This window comes from Barbus barbus (assembly GCF_936440315.1).
Source record: "Barbus barbus genome assembly, chromosome: 3".
Lineage (NCBI taxonomy): Eukaryota > Metazoa > Chordata > Actinopteri > Cypriniformes > Cyprinidae > Barbus > Barbus barbus.
In genome coordinates this window covers 13,052,742-13,079,262 of record NC_136731.1, presented here as the reverse complement: position 1 = coordinate 13,079,262, position 26,521 = coordinate 13,052,742, and the positions used below count along the sequence as shown (strand labels likewise).

The 26,521-nt window shown below is 38.3% G+C and overlaps 1 protein-coding gene across 3 annotated transcripts in view; it reads left to right on the top strand.

Annotated features, from left to right (window-relative positions):
* The first annotated feature begins 530 nt into the window (after positions 1-530).
* The window catches only part of cyth1a (cytohesin 1a), a 47,485-nt gene continuing 21,494 nt past the window's right edge, over positions 531-26,521 (top strand). Inside the window, exon 1 of one of the 3 annotated variants that reach the window (XM_079379318.1) lies at positions 531-946. In XM_079379318.1, coding sequence (XP_079235444.1) covers positions 871-946 — 76 coding nt within the window. In that variant the 5' untranslated portion in view covers positions 531-870. Of the gene's footprint in view, positions 947-14,930; positions 15,098-24,495; positions 24,720-26,521 lie in introns of those variants that run through there. The other 2 variants (XM_079379319.1, XM_079379320.1) reach the window with 2 other exon arrangements.

Sequence of the window (26,521 nt, the reverse complement as noted above, 5' to 3'; positions counted from 1 at the left end):
TACAGGTGGAGCTGGGGAAGGAGAAGGGCTTCTGAAGTGTGCTGCGACTCTTGGCAAACATTAGACAAGTATTTGAATGTTGCGCAGCGAGCTCATTGGCTGCCGATACAGAAAGAACCAATCAGCTGCATCATGTGATAATAATGTCATTGTGTCAGATTGAGTTTGACCTATCGGACTGTGCCATCTAGAGGTTCATGACTGAACTTTGGATTTTGCTAAAGCAAATGGGCATTTTTCTATTAGTTATGATTATCCAGTAGTCCACATGACCTAGAAAAGTCATTTCAGTGTGCATTAATGAGTTGTTCATGAATGAACTATTCATAGGACGACAGAAATGTGAGTCAAGATTACATGTGATCAATTCTAATTTAAAAAATCTTGATTTAAAAATGTACAGGCTTTAGAATAACAGACACAATTACCTTGGTGTTTGTCCTTTTGCATTTTTTCCTTTGTGTTTGTGTGTGCAGATTTCAGAGGATCTAAGAGTCAGTGTGTGTGAGAGAAAGAGGCAGATTAGGAGCAGAGAAGTGGAGCGAGAGATTATTAGCAGCGAGTGGGGAACCGAAGCATTACAGTTTTTTACAGCAAGTTGAGTAAGAGGAAACAAACACAAATTGCATTGTGAAGTACTGAAAGTGTCAAAGAGAAGTTGAGATTATCAAGCAATGCAAGAACGCACACACAAATATGACGACTTAAAGAGGAAGAGGACGAGACCCATGGACTACAGAGCAAACGCTGTGAGACATTGAGACATGACAAGCAGGCTGGTTTGGGTGTGCGTAGCTTGACCTGCACGCTGAAATTGGGGAAGAGAGAAAAGCAGCAAACACAGAGCAGAAAAACATTCATTCTGAGATCATGGGGAGTGTTAGTGAATTGTGCGTGTTCAGTTTTCAAGCTTTCTTGTGCCCAACGTTACCAAGGAGTCTTTCAGGTAAGAGCTGTCTAATCTTTTAGAGCATTGTAATCTTTACCAATAAGCTTTCTATTGATTTTCTGGTTAACCCATTACTACTGCTTAGCAATTGTGCTGTTACTTTATGCAACCAGATTTAAAAAGTTTTGACTGGTAAATGATAAAACGAGAAAAAAATCCAGCTGTCTTACACAGAAGGAGGGACATATGATGCCAGAATATCATACAGATTTGGAGGTGGGTTCTTTTTAGCTGGACCAATAAGCAGCATTGTTAAGGCATTCGTTGTTCAGTCACCCATAATTTATATCACTGTGAGAAGATACAAGTTTGCAGCCTTCATGTGGAGTGCAACAGTATTTTTATGCATTTGAATCAACATGTCAAAGCAGACGGAAGGAGTTTGGAGTTTATTTCTGCTAATGAATCTTTATGGTCAGCTTACAGGGTCTTTAGTCTCACAGGCAGGAGCTGAGAGAAGAGATCAGTTAATGCCATTAAGGACTATAGGCAGATGTAATCCCTCAGACCCAGTGCTCAAGAGTGTTTATAAGAGTCTTCACCAAAAGCCTCAAGATCAATTTGAGAAACTTAGTGTGTGTTTAGGTCTTATTACTTGGTGTCTTTGTCTCTGTCTTACAATTTACAGTAATCGTTCACCCAAAAATTAACAGAAAGGCAGATATTTTGAAGAATAACTGGTCTGTTTTCCACTGTGTGACATGGCCTAATGGATAGAGGGATGGACTTGTAACGCGAAGATCGTGGGTTCGAGTCTCGGGTCCGGCAGGGATTGTAGGTGGGGGAGTGAATATCCAACACTCTCTCCACCTTCAATACCACCACAACTGAAGTGAGACCCTTGAGCAAGGCACCGAACCCCCAATTGGCTACCCACTGCTCCGAGTGTATGTTCACTACTGTGTGTACACTTGGATGGGATAAATGCAGAGCACAAATTCCGAGTATGGGTCACCATACTTGGCCACACACCACTTCCCTTTCCCTTCCTTTCTGAATATCTGTTATGAAAGCTTTGTGATTCTATAGTGCTTTTGCTTTTCTTTTTAAACTTTGAAAGACCCAGCCCCCATTTTTTCAAAGTGTGTGATTGAAACTGAATATACAAGTCAAGTCACCTTTATTTATATAGCTCTTTTTACAATGTAAATTGTGTCAAAGCAACTGCACAATATCAAAAAAGGAAAATAGTGTGTCAATAATGTAAAAAAAAAAAAAAAAAGATTTTCAGTTAAAGGCATACCATTATTGAATTCAGTGATGTCATCATCCAGCTCAGTTCAGTTTAAATAGTGTCTTTGCAATCAGGTCGACAATATCGCTGGAAATGAAGTGTCCCCAACTAAGCAAGCCAGAGGCGACAGCAGCAAGGAACAAAAACTCCATCGGTGACAGAATGGAGAAAAAAACCTTGGGAGAAACCAGGCTCAGTCAGGGGGCCAGTTCTCCTCTGGCCAAACGAACCAGCAGTTCAATTCCAAACTGCAGCAAAGTCAGACTGTAAGGGCTCAACTGGTTCCAGTGGTCTTTCCCGATGGCTGTCTAAGTGGCAGGGTCCTCACTGGGGATCTGTCTCTGGCGCTCATCCAGGTGTCCGGCCTCCGCCGACGATCAGGGCCACATACATCATCTCCCGGCGCCGATCCACCATCTGATCCGGACACGGACTCAGAAACAGAATAGAAACAGACAAATATTAACGTAGATGCCATTCTTCTTATGATGTAACGAGTACATCATGTGTTATGGGGAGTGTTCCCGGTTCCGGTTGATCTAATTAAACAGATTTGAATAATAGAAGTGTATTAGTGTGTTATGTGTAAACCAGGTTAAAGAAATGTGTCTTTAATCTAGATTTAAACTGATAAGAGTGTGTCTGCCTCCCGAACAGTGTTAGGTAGATTGTTCCAGAGTTTGGGCGCTAAATAGGAAAAGGATCTGCCGCCCGCAGTCGATTTTGATATTCTAGGTATTATCAAATGGCCAGAGTTTTGAGAACGCAGCAGACGTGGAGGACTATAATGTGATAAGAGCTCGCTCAGGCACTGAGGAGCTAAGACATTCAGGGCTTTATAAGTAATTAACAAGATTTTAAAATCTATACAATGTTTGATAGGAAGCCAATGCAGTGTTGACAGAACCATGCTAATATGGTTGTACTTCCTGGTTCTAGTAAGGACTCTAGCTGCTGCATTTTGGACCAGCTGTAGTTTGTTGATCAAGCGTGCAGAACAACCACCCAATAAAGTATTACAATACTCTAACCTTGAGATCATAAACGCATGAATTAGTGTTTCTTCATTTGAAGTTGAGAGCATAGGTCGCAATTTAGATATGTTTTTGAGATGGAAAAACGCAGTTTTACAGATGCTAGAATCATGGCTTTCAAATGAAAGATTGCTTTCAAACAGCACACCTAGGTTCCTAACTGATGAAGGAGAATTGACAGAGCAGCCATCAAGTGTTAGATAGTTTTCTAGGTTATTACATGTGGGGTTTTTAGGTATGATAATTAGTGTCGAACGCAGCGTTTAGATCCAGTAGAACTAATAAAGAGATACAACCACGATCAGATGATAGAAGCAGGTCATTTGTAACTCTAATGAGAGCAGTCTCAATACTATGATACGGTCTAAATCCTGACTGGAATTCCTCACAAATACTATTTTTCTCTAAGAAGGAATATAATTGCGAGTATATTACCTTTTCTAGTATCTTTGACAGAAAAGGGAGATTTGAGATCGGTCTGTAATTAACTAGATCTTTGGGGTAAAGTTGTTTTTTTTAATGAGAGGCTTAATAACAGCCAATTTGAAGGTTTTGGGGACATATCCTAATGACAATGATGAATTAATAATAGCCAAAAGAGGATCTATGACTTCTGGAAACAGCTCCTTTAGTAGTTTAGATGGAATAGGGTCTAACATACATGTTGTTGGTTTAGATGATTTAACTAATTTATACAATTCTTCCTCTCCTATAGTAGAGGATGAGTGGAATTGTTCCTCAGGGGATCTATAGTGCACTATTTGATGCGATATTGTAGCTGACGGCTGCATGGTTACAATTTTATCTCTGATAGAATCGATCTTGGAAGTAAAGGAGTTCATAAAGTCATTACTGCTGTGCTTTTGGGAAATGCCAACACCTGTTGATGCTTTATTTTTCGTTAATTTAGTGACTGTATTGAATAAATACCGGGGGGTATGTTTGTTTTCTTCTAGAAGAGACGAAAAGTAATCAGATCTAGCAGTTTTTAATGCTTTTCTGTAGGATAGGGTATTTTCCCGCCAGGCTATACGAAATACCTCTAGTTTTGTTTTTCTCCATCTGCGCTCCATTTTCCGGGCTGCTTTCTTTAAGGTGCGAGTGTGCTTATTATACCACGGAGTCTGACTGTTTTCTTTGATCTTCCTTAAGCGAAAAGGAGCAACTGTATCTAAAGTGCTAGAAAAGAGATAATCCATTGTTTCTGTTAGATTGAGGTGTTGACTAAAATACTAAAATAATTGCATTTAATATGACTTAAAACTATATTACAATTTCATTTCATATATTTTTTAAAGTACATTGTTTCCATAATTGGTCTTTACTTGGTCTAAGTCGTAAGAGATGGTCTTGACTTAAGTAAGCATTTTCCCATTCCTTTACTATGTTAGGCATTTTCGAAAATTAAAATAAAATTAAAAAAGTTGCAAACCACTAACCAAACCAACAAGCTTCGAGTTGATTCAAAACATTAAACATTTTAAAAGTGCATCATGAGGATGAAAATACAAGTGTGTACTTATGAAGACTTGAACTACTCAGTCCGCTATAATGATGTAAACAAATCTGACTGGATTTTTATGTCTCTTTAACGTATCAGGAAATACCAATACTGGCTCTTCCGCTTTTCTGTAACATTAGTAATGTTACCTGGTTAAGTTATCCTTGTGTTTCCCTTTTCTATGTCTCAAATTAGTTCAGGTGGAACTCACTTCAGCATTGTGGGTTTGGTTGTAGTACCTCACCAGGAATGTGGAATTTAATTAAACAGGGACTCGCAGCGGTAAAGAAAAACAGCGTTCTTCAAAAGGTGCAGATTTATTGCATGCAGTAGGTATTTGGTGGGCTGACATTGGCCCAGGGTTATTTCCAGTTACCATGTTCTCTAGGCTGCCAGATTAAGGAAGAGATTCAAGGATTTTGTCACTATGTTGAGTCAGAAGAAAGAATGTGTCCAGAAAGAGGGTGTTTATGGGACAGGAATTTCTGAACTTGAATATTCTGGTTTGTAGGTTGAGCTGGTGTGATGTAATTGAACAGAGGACCACAGGGGATTTGTTCCTCTTGTGTTGGGAAATTGAGCTTTGTTCGTAAATGTCGTCATCTGGCGGTGTTACAGTTCATGTGAGTTCATGTTGCTAAACTCTGCGACTCCATCAGCTTTATCACCCTCCCAACTTAAACAAATGACGGCAGTGAGTTTGAACTAATGTGTGAATGCTGTCGGAAAGCCTTGCATGACTCATCTAATGGCTGGATCACAATTTCATACACTTAGTCATAGCTGAATTGCCGATGTAACTGTTTAAAATAAAGTGTCTCCTCCTTATCATTGCTAAAGTGAACATACTAGTCCATTTTATGAGTTTACACTTGACAAGACCTTAATGTCGCTTTCGCTTTTCCTCCAGTGCAATGATATTCTGTGAATGTTTCCTCCAAACACATGAAAACCTCCAGCTAATTGGCACAGTGAGCGTAATGAAAATGTGAAATGAATCCTATGATCGTGTTGCTTCAATTACTCCTGATGATTATTAGGAGATTGATATCACTCTAATTAAATCCCTGTGTATTTCAGTTCAGAGCAGATGCTTTGAAATTATAGCTGCCGTCCACTGTGTGACATGGAAATTGTTCCTTACGTTTTGATTTTTGGTTGGAGACAGCTGGAGGCAGCTCTGAACTCTGGGAACAGATCAAGACAAGGGCTCATTACTCTGACTGCTGGAAAAACACAGAGGGTTGTGGAAGAGGTGGACATTCTAGATTTAAGATGCATGATTCAGTACTTGTTGTATTTGTCATCGCTGCTTTAGATTTTGTCACACTGTGCTCACTAGAGAAGATTATCACCTCTTAATACATGAGAGACTGTTAGTCTGGTAAATACACTTTAGTATACTTTTAAAAAGAGTAGTTGCTATGGAAATAATATACTTTAAATAAATATACTTAAATTTAACCTAAATGTAATGTTTTCGAACAATAGTGCCAGGTTCTCTCACTTCGGTCTAGTTTATTCATGGTTTTGTGATGGAGCCCTGACACTCCCTTCTTGTCTTGTCTACTCTCGTCTCGTGGTGTTCGGATCCCGGCACTCTTGTCTTGTTCAGGCTCAGTTCTGGTTTTGTGTCGGGGTTCAGACACTCACGCTCCAGGTTTGTTCTTGTTGTAGGAGCATGCGGTCTCGTGTTCGCTCGGGCTGTGCGCTCCTCTGTGTGTGTTTGTGTGTGCGTTTTGTTCGCCACGCGGTTCGGTTTCGGCCGCGTGCTTTCTCTTGTTCTGTCTTGCTATGTGTTGCACGCAGCTTGTGTTTTTTCACTGGCTGCCTGCTTTCATGTTTGTCATGTTTTGTGTGAACACGCGGGTTATGAGTCTCCTCATTAGCTGCGTGTTCGTGTCCTCTTTTGCATATGGCTAGTGATTTTGTTTTGCTGGCCATGTGCTTGTGTTTTTGTTTTGTGTGAGCACATGACTTGTCTTGTTTGGTTCTATGTGCCATGCATGTCAATTGTCTTAACCCCACCCACCTTGTTTCCTGATTATTGGTTAATTTGCCCCACCTGTGTGTTCTCGTTACCCTCCTCATTTGCTCCCTTTATAATCTCCTTGTGTTTGTAGTCCTGTGCCAGTTCGTCGTCGATGTTACCCTGGTTAAGTCCTGTGCTTGCCTTGCCAGTTTTTGTCAGTCTGTTTCCCCTATGGGGTAGTTTTTGTTTGTTGATTTTATTTTATTATTAATAAAGCCCTATTTCCTCCTGCAAGTGAGTCCTCGCTCTCCTTCCTTCACCCACCCAGTGGTGGCCAATGATGCTGCAACACCCCCAGAGGCGGCTGATGAAGTTGCAGTACTTCTAGAGGCCACCGACTATGCAGCAGCTGCCCCAGAGGCGGCAGGCTCCATGCCACCGCCTCGTTCTCAAAAACCCATCCCACAAGGCCGGGAGCTCTTGTGCTGGCCAGGAGGCCGTTCCAGAGCTCCGTGCCCTGTCGGCTCCACCCAAGCTCCTGGCCCTGCCGGCTCCGCCCCTGCTGCCTGCCAAGCTGCTGGCTCCGCCCTGGCCTCCTGACTCATTGGAGCCCGCCTGATCTGTGCCTCCGGCCCCGCCCTGGCACCCTGCTGGGACTCCTGAACTGCCTGAGCCTCCCTGGCTCAACCCTCCCGACCCTCCCTGATCCCTTTAATGATTTTCTGGGCTGTTCTGTTGGCTGGCTTGGCTCCCCTCCCTCTCCTCTTTGTGTTTTGATTTTTCTTGTCTTGTCAGGTGGCGCCCCTTTGGGGAAGGGGTAGTGTCAGGGTTCTGTCACTTCGGTCTAGTTTATTCATGGTTTGGTGGACACTCACTTATTCATGGTTTTCGGACACTCACGCTCCAGATTTGTTCTTGCTGTAGGAGCGTGCAGTCTCATGTTCGCTCGGGCTGTGTTTTGTTCATCACACGGTGCTTTTTCGTTGTTTTGTTGCACACAGCTCGTTCTTCGACTGCGTGCTCTTTCTTGTTTTGTCTTGTTCTGTGTTGCACGCAGCTTATGAGTCTCCTCATTAGCTGCGTGTTCGTGTCCTGTTTTGCACATGGCTAGTGATTTTGTTTTGCTGGCCATGTGCTTGTGTTTTTGTTTTGTGTGAGCACATGGCTTGTCTTGTTTGGTTCTATGTGCCATGTGTCCTCATGTCAATTGTCTTGACCCCACCCACCTTGTTTCCTGATTATTGGTTAATTTGCCCCACCTGTGTGTTCTCGTTACACCCCTCATTTGCTCCCTTTATAATCTCCTTGTGTTTGCAGTCCTGTGCCAGTTCGTCGTTGATGTTACCTTGGTTAAGTCCTGTCCTTGCCTTGTCCTGCCTTGCCAGTTTTTGCTAGTCTGTTTCCCCTACAGGGTAGTTTTTGTTTGCCTTTTTATTATTAATAAAGCCTATTTCCTCCTGCAAGTGAGTCCTCGCTCTCCTCCCTTCACCCACACCTGAAAAATGTTGTTTGTTTTTATTAACATATGAAAATGTATTATAATTTAAACATATTAAACTTAATAAACTATTGCGTTTTTTTTTTTACCCACTTAAGTAGGATATAAGCACATTATAACATTAACATTGTAATTTCATAATTAGTTTTATGTTTGAAACATGCTTCTGAATGTACTGAAAAGCGTTTTTGGTTAACTAAAACAGTTTTATGTAATTTCTATAAATATTTTGTAATGTATAATAATAAATTTTTTTGTTGAAAAAATTATAAATTGTAATCAAGTACTTAACTTGTGCTTTAGTATATTATTAAATACATCTAATCAAGTGTATTTCTTAATGACAAAATAATATTAAAACGGTGATTTAAAATGTATTTTAAAGTAAAACTTTTATTTTTGACTTTATTACAAGGTGCTCTAAAAGTCTTAAGAAACATCTAAGTAAATCTATACACTTAAGTTGCCTTGAGTTTCATTAGGGGCTAAGTACTGTATCTCTTCGTCTTCTACTTCTTCTTCCGCTCTTGAGTCTATGGTAGCCCATAGAACCGCTTCTGGGAAAGTTGTGAAGTATGGAACACAGATAGAGGACAGTCTCATCATTAACCACAGCAAATTTGGATTCTCTAACTTAAACCCTCTAGCACCACCAAGAGCTCAAACTTGCACTTATGGTTATGCTAATAACTTTTTGAACCATATGCTTCTATAGAAGCAAAAATCATTTTTCCTCTTATTCCTTGCCTCATGCCGAGGCGAATGCACACCCAAACTTACATTTCTATAGGTCAAGTTTTTGGCAATTTTTAATTATTTTGAAATATTTTTTTTTTTAATCATCCTAGACAGTTTTTCTGGTTTATCTGAAAAAACTGACTGAGATCAAATTCAGACCATGCCGACAAAAAGTTAACAAAAGTTTTTTTGATAGACCCATCTGTGCTCAAATAACGTGCAAATGAATTTGACGACAAAGATCACACCAAAATGGACCTGAGGCTTATATCTCCACAATTCTTTTGTGTATTCAAGTCAGTTCAAGTTTATTTGTATAGCGCTTTTCACAATGCAAATCGTTGCAAAGCAGCTTTACAGAAAATGAAAGTTTCAACATTATATTTAGTAATATATATTTATTTACTTTTTAACGCCATGCCAGCATCAAAGCTATTTTATATTTAGTAATAGCGTATCAGTGGTAACTATCTCAAGTTGATGTCCATATGGCCGAAATGTACAGTAAAAATCAAGCAGTTAGTTAATGTCATGTAATCAAACAGACGATGAACACTATTAACAGCAATGATTATATGTTGTGATCAAACTTATAGCAAAAATTGGTAGTTTTGTATGTTGTCTAAGGGTTGGCATCATCTGAGGTCTCCTGGGGGGTTGGCATCATCTCTTCTCAGGTGTTCGGTCATTTCAGATCTTCGTAAGGGCTGGAACCAGACTGAAGCTTGTGTAATAGTTACCACGGGATGCCTATCCTGTGGCAAAAACAGAGAAGGTAATAGAGAAAAATTTGCGTAGATGCTGTTCCAGCTAAGCAAAGATGACGTGTTCAACCCAAGCTAAAGAATAATAAAGAGCATTTCATCAGATATAACTGCAGTACAAGATTACGAGATACATTATTTGAATGCTTGGCTAAACAGATGTATCTTTAATCTGGATTTAAACAGAGAGAGTGTGTCTGAACCCCGAACATTATCAGGAAGGCTATTCCAGAGTTTGGGAGCCAAATGTGAAAAAGCTCTACCTCCTTTAGTGGACTTTGCTATCCTAGATACTACCAAGAGTCTAGAGTTTTTGTGACCTTAGGGAGCTTGATGGATTGTAGCGTGATAGAAGACTAGTTAGATACACAGGAGCTAAACCATTTAGGGCCTTAAAAGTAAGTAGTAATATTTTGTAACTGATACAGATCTTAAGAGGTAGCCAGTGCAGAGAATATAAAATTTGGGGTAATATGATAATGTTTTCTTGAGCTGGTAACAAGGATTTAGCAGCTGCAATTTGGACAACCTGTAGCTTGTTTATTGAAGATGCAGGACAACCAATTAGCAGTGCATTACAAGAGTCCAGTCTGGAGGTCATGAATGCATGAATGAGCTTTTCTGCAACAGAAACAGGTAACGATCTGTAGCTTGGCAATGTTTCTAAAATGGGAGATTGCTGTTTTTGTAACAAGGGAAATATGGTTTTCAAAAGACAAGTTGCTGTCTAATATAACAACCAAATTTTTGACTGCAGAGGAAGTAACAGAACATCGCTCCCTTTGCATGGTCCCTTTAGAGTCCAGTGATAAACAGTGCTTGAAGATGTGCGATGTTGGCTGTCTGCCATACTGAACACCTTTGGAAGGAACTGGAACAGTGAGCCAGACCCAGTCATCATCAGTTAACATCAGAGCCTGACCTCTTGTGTCTTGATGAACATTTAATTTTAATTGTATGAGGAGAAAATGAGTAATCCCTTCCTTTGCTGCTGCTGTATAACAGAAGCAAACTCTTCGGGGGAGGTTTTCCACTAGATGCTAAAATATCCACCTGCATGTAAGACCAGCAACTCAAAAAAATTGAATCAAACTTTGTCTCATCAGGTAAGAAATGGAGGAAACCTTTTTGGCAGTAGATATGTAATATGTGTGTGGGGTCTATGTCCTAAAGTGGGACATTGTGTCGCTGTGGGGCCCTTGCCAGGAAATGCCCACCACTTTAATCTAATTACTAATTACTTTAATCTCCAGCAAGGTCAGAAACTGAGAGGAACCAGCTGGAGAGCCAAATCCAGGATTTAGTGGATTACTGAAGCTCTTATGGCCACAAAATAACCTTAATTCCAATTGATTTCCTATCAGCATCGAACATGAGTCATGAAATTTACCGTAGGCTAATGAAATATGGCAAAAATATAGTATTTTGATACATGTTCTCCTTAAGTCTGCATATATTTGAAGTCTTCCTTTGGATTATTTGCTGTTAATTCAACTGTGTTCAAAACAAAATGCAGTTACAAAAAAATAAAAAATTGCAAAACAGTGGTAATAAACGAGATATTTTTTGTTATTATTTCATGCCTTTTTAAACCCTTTTGGTGTTATATAAAATAAATAATATATAATATTAAATAAATAAATAAATAACATATATGTTTGGAACAACATGAGAATAAATAATCAAATAATAAAAAAAATGGCTTGCAATATTTGGGTTTCATTCTCTGTTTGTGTTGTTTCATGGCAAACGCCTCCTGAAAGCTTCTTTGAGGCTGGATCTGATATTATGTGCTGTGCTATTAGTTTCTAGTAAGAGCCAGCAGAGGTCACTCAGTGCATTTCTCTTGGAGCAGATTTTGGCCTGTGATCATAGTATCTTTGCAAGCTTCAATGTCAAATGGGATTCACTGAAATGTTTATTCTTGTCAACATGAAATCAAAATCGACAATTGAAAATATTTGCTTTTTTAATATAGAAGGTTTTTTTGTTCAAGATTGAGCACAAAAGAAGATATTTTGAAGAATGTTGGAAACCAAACAGTTGATGTGAGCCACTGACTTCCATTAAAAAAAGCACGGAAGTCAATGGCTACCGTCAGCTGTTTGGCAGAATGGACTGTTTATCTGTGTGCTTTCTAATGGTTGTCTGAATGCTGGCACATGCAATAAGTACATGCTGGATTCGATTTGTGTGAGAGTGTTCATGACATAACTGGCCCTCGTTCCCACAACCACATTCCAGTGTTCCCGACATTGCCTTTAGAAACAATACAAGGAAAAACAACATTCCACAAATAACTATGCTTGGGCTGCTATGATAGCAAGCCAAAAATCACATTTACAAAGCAGTTTGAGAGCATGCATTTGGCTGAGTAGAGGAATCCTGCAGATTTCAGAACATACAGACCTGTTTTTATTTTATTTTTTTTAAATAGGTTGCTAGTATACAAACCTTTAAACTAAGAATTAACTTGACTCATGATCATGTGGCTTATTGAGGAGAGGTGTGCTAGACTTAGCTAAGAGCTCATATATGCAATATTCACTTTGTGAAAGATAAAATGGGTGAAACACAGATGGCTCCATTTTTCCATTTTCTTCAGAAAATGTATAATCTGGAATTTTACTCAGAAACTGGTATTTACAGCACATGCGTTTTACACAATAACAGTAGGCATGGAAACCTTAGCAACAAATCATGTCAATTTGACTTTTACATAATATTTACATAAATCAGATTTTCAGCCCACATCTAGACAACTAATTTGTATGTTGAATGGACTGCATAATTCTTTATTGCATAAGAATCTGAAAGTTTGCTTATTGTAAAACTGACCTGACATCCGAAAACAAGGATTTCTTGTCCTGTGTAATTGATGTATGTAGGTCAGTTGACGCACTTGGAATACATTCTTCATATGCAGTACAGCACCGCTGCACAGAGGACGCATTGTTAGACTGGGACACGGCTGTGATATTTGTTCAACTAGACAGGAATGCTCTCTAGCCCTTGTGAAAAATAAGTGTGCTTGTTTGTATCAAATGTGCACGTGTACTGTACTTCAAAGTACAATTTAATTGTATTTAATTATATTTCTCTCAGTCTAACTTTTAAATAATTATATGTAAATAATCTCTCGATCTGAATTGAAAAAAGCACACTTGTTTTGATGTGTTGACTAATAGGCTACTAAATCACATTTAAATCACTTGATTATAATTTAATTGCAGTGTGATATTTTATATTACATTTAAATTGAATGCATTTTAAAATGTACTAAATTGCAACTTAATCATAGTAAATACAAGTTTCAATAGAAATGACAGCTTAGTTTACCATAAATGCTTATCAGTACACGTTTAGCATTTTTCAATGACATTATAAGCAATTATGAAATTGCATATATGTACTTAAGTCCTACTTAAGTGGGTAAAAATAAGCAGTCTTAAGTTCAAATAATTGCATTTAATATAAATGTGAAGAACTAATAAATTGTATTTAATTGCAATTAACATTAATTTCACACTTGAGTATATTATTTTAAAGTATATTATTTTCATAATAAGTTCTCACACTAAAATACACTTCTTTTTTTACAGGTAAGTACACACTAAAACACAGGCTTTTCCTCTTCCTTAATTTTTTTCTCAGTTTCTGTTCCTGAAAACACTTAGGCTAAAGAGCTCTCCTCCATTATTGTTATGTTTTTATTTATTGTGAAACATAATACTCCTCTCACCTCAACATGCATGAGTGTTTATCTAAAAAGACTTTAGATTTGATCTCAAATGGGCCGTGGCAACTTGATTATTTAGTACACTAATCTCTGTACTCATCACAGTGGCTAGAAGTATGAAACTATATTACAATAAACAAGAAAAAAGTTACATGTTTCCAATTATATATCCAAACCCAAACTTAAATAGATAACGCAACAGGTGTGGTGTGTTTCTCCAGAACATCATTAAGTGTTTTGTGACTTAAATCTTACATAATTAAAGAAACTGTGTTCACTGTAAATCTTCTACACCCTTCTTTTATTAGCATGATGAATCAAATTACTTTTACCTTTGTTTAATTAGCTTATTGGTAGAAATGTGCAATTTTATGGCCACGCTACACACAAGTGCACCTATAAAACAGATATAAAAAGGGCTCATTCTGCCGAGTGTACACTAGTTTTAATAGCTGATCAGGTGTTATCTGTCTGATGTTGCTCTCGGTTCAGGGCCACACACACACACACGTTCTCTGTCTGCGTTCGTCATTCACTCTCCCTGCCCCCACCTACACACACTCCTCACAGCCAGCACAGGGTGTGGAGGCGAAACTCAATACTGCGGCTTTGTCTCAAACCCTAGTAAGCTGCCTACAGCATTTTAGGGAATCGTATGATTAGAACATCTCAAACCCTCCAAAGTATTTTTGTGCTTATTGAAGTAAGAACTTGTTAATTGCATAGCTCAGAAGAGGAGTTTATGAGGAGTTTGGCAGCACATGAGTGGCTGTCAATGGCAGGACACACTGTGAGGTTTTGGGAGTGACAAACAGAAGTGAATCTCCTAAATGAGTTTTTTTTGGGGCGTAATAAGTCACTCCCGAAATGTGACGACTGACATAGTGATAATAACCATAACAAAGATTTGGATTCTGTAAAAATAGCTGTAAAACACTTTCATCCATTTAAAAGTGATCAGAGTAAAGGTTTTGTTTATGTTCTGCCTATGAGAGATTTAGTAGAAATTATAGGAGTTAAAAAATTATGATTTGACAAAAAGTTGTCAGAGCAGGCTATCCTAAACTCTTCTGTTAAATTTGCACATTTGATTTATCATTTTAATTATGAGATTATTACTTAATTCGTTCAATCATTGAAGTTTTCTTGCTGCCCTCTTTGAAGTTTAATAGGCTCATACATGAGGAAAGGTGGCATTTATAAGCTGTCGGTGTAAAAGTGAGCCAAATTAGCCTACTGTAGCTATATCACGTTTATTTAATTGTTTAATAATTTCTCATATTTACAAATACAAGCTTGATTTCAGATGCATTCAAACTGGAATTGTAGCGTTTATTGGTAATCTGAGAAAATGTGACTGTGTTCACGCGCTTTATTTTAGGCAGTGATGATTGATCCGGGATTTGAGACACGACCGGTGTCGGATCAGTCGCTTGTGCTCTCGGTCTCGGTAAACTCTCGGGATTGGCTGGTGTTACGGTTAAAGACACTCCCCTTCCTCGACCGCAATCCTTCCGCTCTCGACTATTACGTAAAATACCCGATTCTGTTGTCGAAAGTTGACGGTAAAGCTGAGTTGTAGAAGTAAAGCGAGGTATTTTGAGCTCTGTGTTGATTTATTGACGGTATCGAGTGACGCGATGGTGCTGAAATCCGAGGACGGTGTCGGTGAGTGACTGACGACCAGCAGCTGCTACTTTCTTTCCTTTATTCTTCATAAAAACACGCGCTTTGAATAATCTGCGCTGTTTGTCTGAGTTTTGAGATACGTTAACAATCAGTTGACGTTTGTTTCACTATTCAGCGCTTTAACTCATTTAGAAGTTGACATTAATGTGTTTTTTTATTATTATTTTTTTTTAATAAAACGTTTTATGCCCACAATGTTTTTATATAGTTTTATTTGGGAACAAACTAGCTTTAAATAAATAAATATATATGATGGTCTTATTTCATAACTCATGGTTCTTCATAACTAACACCAAAAAAGTACTTTGAGGGAAGTCAAACCCCATTTGTATAGGGGATTATTCAGAATGAGTGTGGTATTCATACTATAGACAACATGTGAACTGTCCATCATCTTTCTTAGTTGAGTATGCAGTTATGTTGTGAATTATTCATTGTGAATGAAAGCCTCCCTGAAAGTGTTTTATTGTTCCATGATCCTCTTATTTATTCTCTAATTGTGCAAACCCCTCGCCACATATGCTTTCTGTTACTTGTGCTTTATTACTGTAGAAAGTTTGTTTCTAGTGTGACTCAGACAGGCTGCAACTTGTCCAAACACCTGAAGTCTGAGGCAATATCCAGCATACCACTGAATGCATGAAATATATGATTTCTCTTTGAATTCCCTGCTTTTTAAGCAGCATGTTTCCTGAACGTTTAACAGTATATTGTTACGTGCTGCAGTCATGTGTGTTTGTGACACTTGTCTGATGGTGAGGAATGTGGCTCAGCTGTCTGGGTTTAGTGAAGGGGGTTGGGATGTTTTCTTGGGCAATGCTGAATGCTGATATCGCAGTCTCTAGACTTTTGACTATCGAGTATCAACGTAAAAATATTCTTCACTTTGCAAGTGTTTGAAGAACTAGCTACAAAGAAAGAAACATAATTCATTTTGGCCCAGTCACAAACCACAACATGCAAATATGCTTGAGCATTTCTTGTTTACATGCTTCAAAGAATCTTATGCAAAACTGTAAAAACAAAATTATATACTGGATATGTTTCAAAAATATCAAGAAGATTGAGCCCAAAGCATACTAATAATTATAATTATTATATGTTATTACTAATATGTAATTATAATTACTTCTAAATGAATAGGCCTAAATGTGAATGCAACTCCACTTCACAGCAGGACTGACTGTACGTTTTCCCACCTAGTTCTACTTTTTAATAAAAAAAAATATATACATGAAATATGGATTGGTGTCTTTTTGAAATATATTGGTTAACAGATCATCAGTTATTATACACTCACCTAAAGAATTATTAGGAACACCATACTAATACTGTGTTTGACCCCCTTTCGCCTTCAGAACTGCCTTAATTCTACGTGGCATTGATTCAACAAGGTGCTGAAAGCATTCTTTAGAAATGTTGGCCCATATTGATAGGATAGCATCTTGCAGTTGATGGAGATTTGTGGGATGCATATCCAGGGCACGAAGCTCCCGTTCCACCACATCCCAAAGATGCTCTATTGGGTTGAGATCTGGTGACTGTGGGGGCCATTTTAGTACAGTGAACTCATTGTCATGTTCAAGAAACCAATTTGAAATGATTCGAGCTTTGTGACATGGTGCATTATCCTGCTGGAAGTAGCCATCAGAGGATGGGTACATGGTGGTCATAAAGGGATGGACATGGTCAGAAACAATGCTCAGGTAGGCCGTGGCATTTAAACAATGCCCAATTGGCACTAAGGGGCCTAAAGTGTGCCAAGAAAACATCCCCCACACCATTACACCACCACCACCAGCCTGCACAGTGGTAACAAGGCATGATGGATCCATGTTCTCATTCTGTTTACGCCAAATTCTGACTCTACCATCTGAATGTCTCAACAGAAATTGAGTCTCATCAGACCAGGCAACATTTTTCCAGTCTTCAACCGTCCAATTTTGGTGAGCTTATGCAAATTGTAGCCTCTTTTTCCTATTTGTAGTGGAGATGAGTGGTACCCGGTGGGGTCTTCTGCTGTTGTAGCCCATCCGCCTCAAGGTTGTGCGTGTTGTGGCTTCACGAATGCTTTGCTGCATACCTCGGTTGTAACGAGTGGTTATTTCAGTCAAAGTTGCTCTTCTATCAGCTTGAATCAGTCGGCCCATTCTCCTCTGACCTCTAACATCAACAAGGCATTTTCGCCCACAGGACTGCCGCATACTGGATGTTTTTCCCTTTTCACACCATTCTTTGTAAACCCTAGAAATGGTTGTGCGTGAAAATCCTAGTAACTGAGCAGATTGTGAAATACTCAGACCGGCCCGTCTGGCACCAACAACCATGCCACGCTCAAAATTGCTTAAATCACCTTTCTTTCCCATTCTGACATTCAGTTTGGAGTTCAGGAGATTGTCTTCACCAGGACCACACCCCTAAATGCATTGAAGCAACTGCCATGTGATTGGTTGATTAGATAATTGCATTAATGAGAAATTGAACAGGTGTTCCTAATAATCCTTTAGGTGAGTGTATACCCATATTTTTCAGATTCCAAAGTTTGAACAACATATTTACATGAAGGTTTATACTTGAATACTTGTAATTACATATTGCAACATGTCTGGGTGTTGAAAAGTATGTTGGGGGGTGTGGGCTGTCTAAACCGCCACTTGAGAAAGAGATTTGACAGGAAATGTCACCTTAAACTGAACCCTGGCAGGAAGAAGCCTTCATCTCACTGCCTTTTAAAACTTATTGCAGCTGAGGATCATGGGAAATGCAGTGCTGACTAATATTATTAGTTAGTTGAGCAGTGTAAAGTGGGTTGGTATTGAATTTTCTTTTCTCTGCTCAGCTCTGCTCAGTTTCCTGTCTGTGCGCTGTTGATTTTCTGTGTGACCGCTGTGGTCATGTGACTTGCTGTCATGTGTGGGTTAGGTGCTGTGTTAAGCAAGTGAAGGGCATGTGTTTCAGTGTTGTTATCATATATAGGACATAGATGTTTATAGTGGTACATATAGGCTACATGCACAGCAAATGTAATATGCTCTTGACTGTCATTTTAAATAAATCCAACCATTCATCCTTCAGTTTATAAAAAAACACATTTCTGTGGATGTAACCTATTGGATGGTTATTAGGCACTATGATGGATACTACTCTGCTCTCGTGTTGTTTGTGTCCTCTCTGGATGAGGAGCAGACAGTGGTGGCAGTGAGTTGTGTTGACAAAGTTCAGCAATTTGGAGTGGATGGAAAATTTCAAAATGTCATAGAGTTCATTCATGATATTGTGTGAATACGTTTGAGCACAAGTGTACTTTGGTGAGAGAGGAAATAGGAATACAATTTAAGGTGTTTAAATTGCCTGCTTATTGTGATTAAAATCAGCATAGGCCACATGTTTAATTATGATTATGGTTACTTCAGTTTTGAGCTTAAATGCATCAGTTTGATTAAAGTATTGTGTTTACATGAGGTAACGTTTAATCACAATATTGCCCAAATCTCATTATAATTGCATTATGACGGTGCATGTAAACTGTAGGCTAGTCATTGTCTTCCATGTAATAGCAGTTCTGGACCCCTCCAAAACTTTTGGATGGTGGTTTTTAGCAGTTTAACTGGCCTACATTACCTGAATGGTTCACTTTCACCGGATGTCCATGCTGCTTTTCTTTTTACAATCAAAGTGGATATTTTGGACATTCTGTTTGACATAATTTTCATTTATAGGTGAACTATCCCTTTAGACATGGTTTAAAAAGCAGAGGCTAAATAGCCTACCTCTACATGAATGAAAAAAATTGGTCACACTTTATTTTAAGGTCCATTTCTCGCTATAAACAAACCATTAACTATGACTTTTGCCTCAATAAAATACGAATTTCCTGCTTAGTAAGGTAGTTGTTAAGTTTAGGTATTGGGTAGGATTAGGGATGTAGAATATAGTCATGTAGAATATGTGCAAAAATGTAATATTAAGAAATTGTGTGACTAACCGCTAAACATTTCCCATGGTAACTGTCACTATCAGATCAAAAGGATCACTGTCTCGTTCGGGGTGTATGGTCATATGTGGTGATTGCTCATCAGATTTCTCCTGCACACTTTCATTTGTTCATATAAACGGCAGGATGTTTACTCTGCAGAGCTTCAGGATGTTTGCTCAGCACAGCGGCCTGTCTTCTCCGGGCTCTCCCTCGCAGATCGCACATCAGATCTGCAGCAAAATCCTCATGATTGTTTAGCTAGGCTAATGATAAAAATAAGTTAGTCTGCATTCTTCATACACAGCTTGAAACACTCTGTTATTGTAGTTCGTGTTATTTTTGGCTTATGTCTGCTGCGATGATTCCCTGGCTTTCACTCGCTCATGTGAGTCATGTGATATTGAATAAGAGTGTGTCTGGAGTTCTGCCCTCCACTCATTTGAGAGCCTCTCAGGACACACTGAAGCTGACGGAATCCAGGAAAACACATTTAAAGATGATCTCAGGCCTTGATGAGCTGTCATATTGATCATGCTCTTATTAAGTTTATCAGCATAGATGAGCTACATAGAGCGGGCCCACAAATGTAGAGATGTAAAGAGAAAAGTAAACAACAAAAAAAAAAGAATGATGTTGACATGAACACATTTTACACTAAAAATATATATTTGATATATATATATATTTTTTTTTTTTTTTTTTTTTTACATACTATATATGTGTATTCTGTGTATATTTGTTATGTATATATAAATACACACACAAGCATGTATATATTTCAGATAAATATTTTATGTTTATTAGGGGTGTAATGATACGCGTATTCCTATTGAACCGTTCGGTATGAGGCTTTCGGTTCGGTATGCATTACAAACCGAACGATTCATTGGACTAATCTTATTATGTTTGGAAAATAAAAGAGCTTAACGTGTGTGAAATATAGTGTTCTAAGTGCCACTGCGCTCAACAAGGCAGCCCAAACGACATAACCTCCCCTTGCTGGGGTGCGTCGAAAGACGATGATCTTGCATCAACAATAGCCAGAGATATTGTCAAAAACATCAATTATTGGCAATATTAAGAGGATTTGGCATTTCCAATTAATGTAGGCCTGTTGCATTCTTTTATTAGGCTATTATGAAGTTACTTTTATTATTAAATTAAAATTACATTTAATTTGCCCCGCAATAATTACCACATAACCATTAAGCTATTTACTCCTCAATTAAAGTGTTTTTAAAAAAGGTCTTTTACAACAGGTCTATTAGACTATACCAGTGCTTCCCAAACCTGTCTGGAGGTTCCCCCTGCCCTGCACCTTTTGTATGTCTCCCTTATCAAACACACCTGATTCCACTCATCAACTCGTTAGTAGAGACTGCAAGAACTACATTGGGTATGTCTGATTAGGGAGACATACAAAATGTGCAGGGCAGGAGGTCCTCCAGGACAGGTTTGGGAAGCACTGGGCTATACAGTAGGCTAAATTATAGTCCTATAATTAAAATATTAACACTGCAGTCATCAATAAAAATCAATGAAATAAAAAGCTTTCAAAACTTTCAAAAACAACCTGTTTAACACAAAATACGTTTCTTCTCATTTTTTTTCACTATGTATGGGCCACAAGTGAAATATTAAGGGAATAAATGAAAACAGCTATAGCCTATATCGTTCTCAGCATATGTTGAAGTAGACTGGTCTCTCGTCGTCTCTGAGAGAATATGCGGCGTCAGATGCCGAAAGCTCCATAATTCCATTTCTTTCTGCTTATAGTGAATTGATTAAGATGGTCACCGGCATAAATATTGCGCAAAGTTTGCACGTGTGCAAATGCGTGCTTGTGTGATATCCATCGGCTTACCTTCATGGTTTAAAACAGAAATATTTCCAACATTGCGACGTAACCAATTACCCCGCCCCCTGTATCGAAAACGTACCAAACCGTGACACCACTGTGTTGTATCGAATCGAACCGTGAATTTTTTGAACCGTTACACCCCTAATGTTTATATATTAAATATATTTATATATAATATAAATTATATGAGTAAGGGATAATCAATGGCTAGCCGTGCATTAAAGGATTTTAATGCACGACGTGGAGGCAAAGAACCGCCCGACGCGAAGTGCATTGAAATCCTTTAATGCACGGCTAGCCATTGATTATCCCGCTTATTCCATGGTCATTTGCCAAGTTATAGACAAGTTAAAAGTTTTATTTCTCTTTGCAGTGCAATATTTGACCTGAAGGGTAAAAATGACGGTTATTTTCGTCAGTTAAGGCTCCTTAGGCTAGCATTCTGCCAGCTTCAAATCAGACACGGAGATGAAATAGTGCGGTAAGACCACATTTATTTGAATGCATTAGCATGCATTTCAATTAATTGTCGATAGAGAGAGAGAGAGAGAGAGAGAGAGAGAGAGAGAGAGAGAGAGAGAGATGACAGTTGTGTTTACCTGCTTGCTGCGTTTTTACCTGCTTGCTCTCTCTACAAACAATTAACGTTACTTCAAAAACAGCGATTTTATCACCTCGATGCTGGTGAATATATTGTAGCAATCTATTAGGCCTATCTATCTTTTATTTTAGTAATAAAAATCGCGGGGAAGCGTTGACAAGAAGTTTATGTGTGTGCAGCACAATCTGTGATCTCCAACCTCTCTCTCTCTCTTTCTATATGTGTGTGCGAGCGAGTGATGTGTGTTGGTTAGTGTGCATCAATTAACCTGTTACCCATCACCCCCTATTGTGGGCCTCACAGGTGAAAATAACCTACCTAAATTAAAATGGTAACAGTTCCTGACAAAGTGTGCTTACACAAACAAATTAGGTATCTTTGGAAAGAAGACACTCTAGGCTTTACTATCTATCATCCAGAGTTGATAATGCTCAAAAAGATAAAAAGTTATAGGCACTGACGTGCCTTGAAAAATGTTTTTCCACACTGAATGTTTTTTTATTTCATATACAAATACATGAAATAAGTCCTGGAGCAATCCAGAAAAGTAATGGGTTGAAAGCCACGTGTCTCATGAGTTCATATTTCAAATTTGAAGAAGATACCATGAAAAATGAGATTCCTGCAATATTTTTTCTGAAAATATTTATAGTCCCCCCAGCCCCTCTGTTTGAGGAAAAATAACCACCAGAATTGCAGTATTGCAGAATTATACAAACTATTTTAATCATTATACATATTCTTGGCATGGTCATATAGTCAGTAACAGCTGATGTGCGTCCATACAGATGATAATCATACAGATGGGCCATATAATCAATAATAGCTGATCACTGAATCACAATGATAGCCGTCATAGATTCGCTAATAAACACGCTGATGTGCGTCCATACATATGATAATCATACAGATGGGCCATATAATCAATAATAGCTGATCACTGAATCACAATGATAGCCGTCATAGATTCGCTAATAAACACGCTGATGTGCGTCCATACATATGATAATCATACAGATGGGCCATATAATCAATAATAGCTGATCACTGAATCACAATGATAGCCGTCATAGATTCGCTAATAAACACGCTGATGTGCGTCCATACATATGATAATCATGCAGATACGGCACATTCCACACACACACATATAAAAAATGTAGAAAAAAAAAAAAACCAGATCGCTAAGTTACGCCCCGCTCAGATGACAGCGTGCGTCACGCTTTCAGGAGAGAGAGCGCCAAATTCAAATAATCTATATTCCGCTTTTCTGAGACTTTTTTCCGTGGACGGTCTCATTCTGTTTGTAAAACTGTATGCTACAACACCGTGTTGTTTTTTACCACCAAGACGCTGTTTTTGAGCATAATTTATTCCATAACAGACGCGAACAATAACTCTCCCGAAGAAATGAGCATTAATATTGAAGGTGATTAAACTGACCTGGAACTACCTGTGCAGTTAAACTAATTTAATCAACACCTGCCAGCCAATCAGAATAGAGTATTCAGACAGACCATGGAATAAATATATACTTGTAAATACATGTAAATATTTTAAATATATATACTGTATGTGTGTGTATTTATATATACATAATAAATGTACACCGTACACACACACATAGTATGTAAACAAAAACTTTTATTTTGGATGCAATTAATCGCGATGAAGCTTTTGACAGCACTACTTTGAAATTATACACAAAAAAAAAAAAAAAAACACAGCAGCTGTAGTTACCAGAACTTTACTGTAAAAAAAAAGAAAAAAAAAATTGGTAACTGATTCATAAATTTTTTAATATACCAAATTACTAAAATCTGTTTTTACTTTTATAATATACTGGAATTGGCACCTATCTTAAAAACCCAGACGGTAAAGAAAAAGCCACATGATGAATCAAAATTCATCACAAGTAGCTTTAAATAGCCATAAGGTAAATTCTTCTAAATAGAAGGTGCTCTGTGTCAAATACACAAATATAAAACAAAACTTAATGCAATAAACATTAATGTAACATCATAAGAAGTTAAATAAAATATGCATAACTAGTAAGAAACTTAGACACTTAATTAGAAACTTACGCTGCCAAAAACTGTAAATGTACCAGTATTTTACTGTAAAATTACATGGAATTTTCCATTTGATATATTATAGTTTTTCACTGTATAGAGTAAGGGAACTTACCATTAACCAATTAACAAATTTGGTAACACTTTATTTTAGGGTAACTAGTAGCTTATTAGCATGCATATTACTAGAATATTAGCCTTAATATTAGTCTTTTGCCATTAAATTTGATCGATTTTAGTGTCCAAATACATTTGTAGGGACTTGCATAGAAATTAAACCCATGACCTTCACGTTGATAGTGGCACGCTCTGTTTGAACTACGTCAGCGTTACATTTACACTGCAAATAGTCTGTGTGAGTGACGTGAATGTGACCCTTTGGCCTCAGTGAGACGATGACATTTCCTCCCCTGCATGCCCTCGTCATATGAACACGGCACTTCACACACCGAGATAATGTCTCTCTAAGATAATGCAGCTTTGCAAATGATTCAACAGTAGTGAGATGCACCTAAATCTAGCAAAACTGTGGTTGGTCAGATTGTATGTCCTCAGCACATTCCACATTAAACTCTATGTGGACCAGAATAACAACATGAGACTAAATTACAAATTAAACATTATGAAAAAACTCATTGATCTCCTTGTCCTTAGGCTGGCACTGATATAACTTGGGCCACGTAATGGGATCCCTCTTGTGGACAGTCATCTTCTTGAGCTAGAAAAAAAACAAATTAAGAGTGAACATCTGCAAGAAAGACTAGAGAATGACCACTAGATGGAGCTTCCTTGTTTGTGATGGCATGTCTGAGAGAGGAGGGAAGAGAGAGAGAGACAGATTGTGGGATGGAGAGGAGAGGAGTGTCTACACATGGACTTCAGCAGTATGTGAAATGTGTCTTCCTGTTCCTCGGTTTGCTCTCTCTGCCGTTCTAAACACTCGACTGCCACTTCTTACCTGGATATGTAGTCTGGGTTGAGTTTATCTGTGGTTGTGCTGCTAACTTGGAAAATGAAGAAGAAGAGAGTGTGAACAGAAGTGGACTGATATCAGAACGACAGATTGATTTCACTAAAAATTGCAGAACCGGGTCAGTTTGCTTTAATACTTAAATGGCTGTACTTGGCTGGGTTTTTGGAAATGTTGAGTGACGTCACTTTGTGATGTTTCAAGTATGACGTTACATTTTCTTTGCTGTAGAATGAATGTGAGTGTCTGTAATATGTACTGTGTTATATATTGAGTGGTTTGATTGCATTCAGAAGGATCATTTGTGGACTCGAGTAAATCTCAGCCGTTATTAGTCTCTATTGAGCATGTGAGGTTAGTGGCACATGGCTTCTCATTGCAGTCATCTGTTCCATTCCTGCTGCGTCTAGTAGTCACTGGCCAACCAGCAGCTACATTTCATCCATCCACAAGAGTTATTGCATGTCTGTGAGGAGTTGTATGAGTACTAATTATACTTATTCATGTTCAGATGAAGAATGCAAGGACAGAAAATATGTGGTTGGCAGGTATGTTGTAATATATGTAAAATATGGAGATTTCTGAAGCAATCAAAAGAAAGGTATTGTCTCATTTATCCAGAGGATAGTTGCAGTGGTGGCTTTATGGAGTTCAGTGATCGATGATCTGCCCACTGCTTCTGTGTTCGTCTGCCAAGCAGTCCCACGCGGCCCTTGGAAATGTCAGACTCTGTATTTTTCAGCAGGTCAGAACTGGTCCCCGCTCCATTAAAGTGTGGTCAGTTCCTTGAACAATGACCCTATACATGCAGTTAGTACTTCAGTCTCTTAGGGTCATGCTACCAGAGGTCAGGTATGTGTCAGTACCTTTGCAAGGGCCATTCTATGTGTTATATATTTGGCACATTCAATTCCTGAGTTATTCCCTTCCCAACATGGTAAACAGTATTCACACTGATTCGGCAAATGTTTCACATTTTGGACTCAATAGTACAATTTTAAAGGGACCTAGATTGGGAATGGGATAAAACTCTTATTCAGACGAAGCAAATGAACGACATTTGCAAATAAACACATGGAAACATAGATGTGTTGTTGGGTTATGAACAGTTTTTTTTACAGTTGGGTTATGAACAGGTTGGCGGGACAGTGGCCCCTTTACAGAGACTTAAAACCAAGCAGATAGAGGTTCTACTGAATTCACTATGCAGGGAATCAGCTGTTTTTTTAGAAATAAGGACACAATGGTCATGTCGTTCCAAACCCGTAAGACCTTCATTCATATTCAGAACATGAATTAAGAAATTTTTGATGAAATAAGAGAGCTTTCTGACCTTGCATAGACAGTAACACAACTACCACGTTCAAGGCCCAGAAAGGTAATAAGGATATTGTTAAAATAGTCCATGTGACATCATTTGTTCAGTCTTAATTTTATGAAGCTATGAGAATACTTTTCGTGTGCAAAGAAAACAAAAATAATAACTTTATGACATGAATTGATCGTGGTACTCTCGTCAATGCACATTGAAGACCGACGCGGAAGAAAACAAATTGTTGAATAAAGTCATTATTTTTGTTTTCTTTCCGCACAAAAAGTATTTCCGCAGCTTCATAAAATTACAGCTGAACCACTGATGTCACATGCACTATTTTAGCGATGTCCTTATTACCTTTCTAGGCCTTGAACTAGTAGTTGCGTTACTGTCTATGCGAGATTAGAAAGCTCCCGGATTTCATCAAAAATATCTTAATTTGTGTTACGAAGATGAACAAAGTTATTACGGGTTTGGAATGACGTGAGGGTGAGTAATTAATGACATAATTTTCATTTTTGGGTGAACTATCCCTTTAAAGGTCCCATATTAACAAAACTGAATAGTCTAGGGGCTATGTAACTACCATACAAGTTTCAAATCAGTCA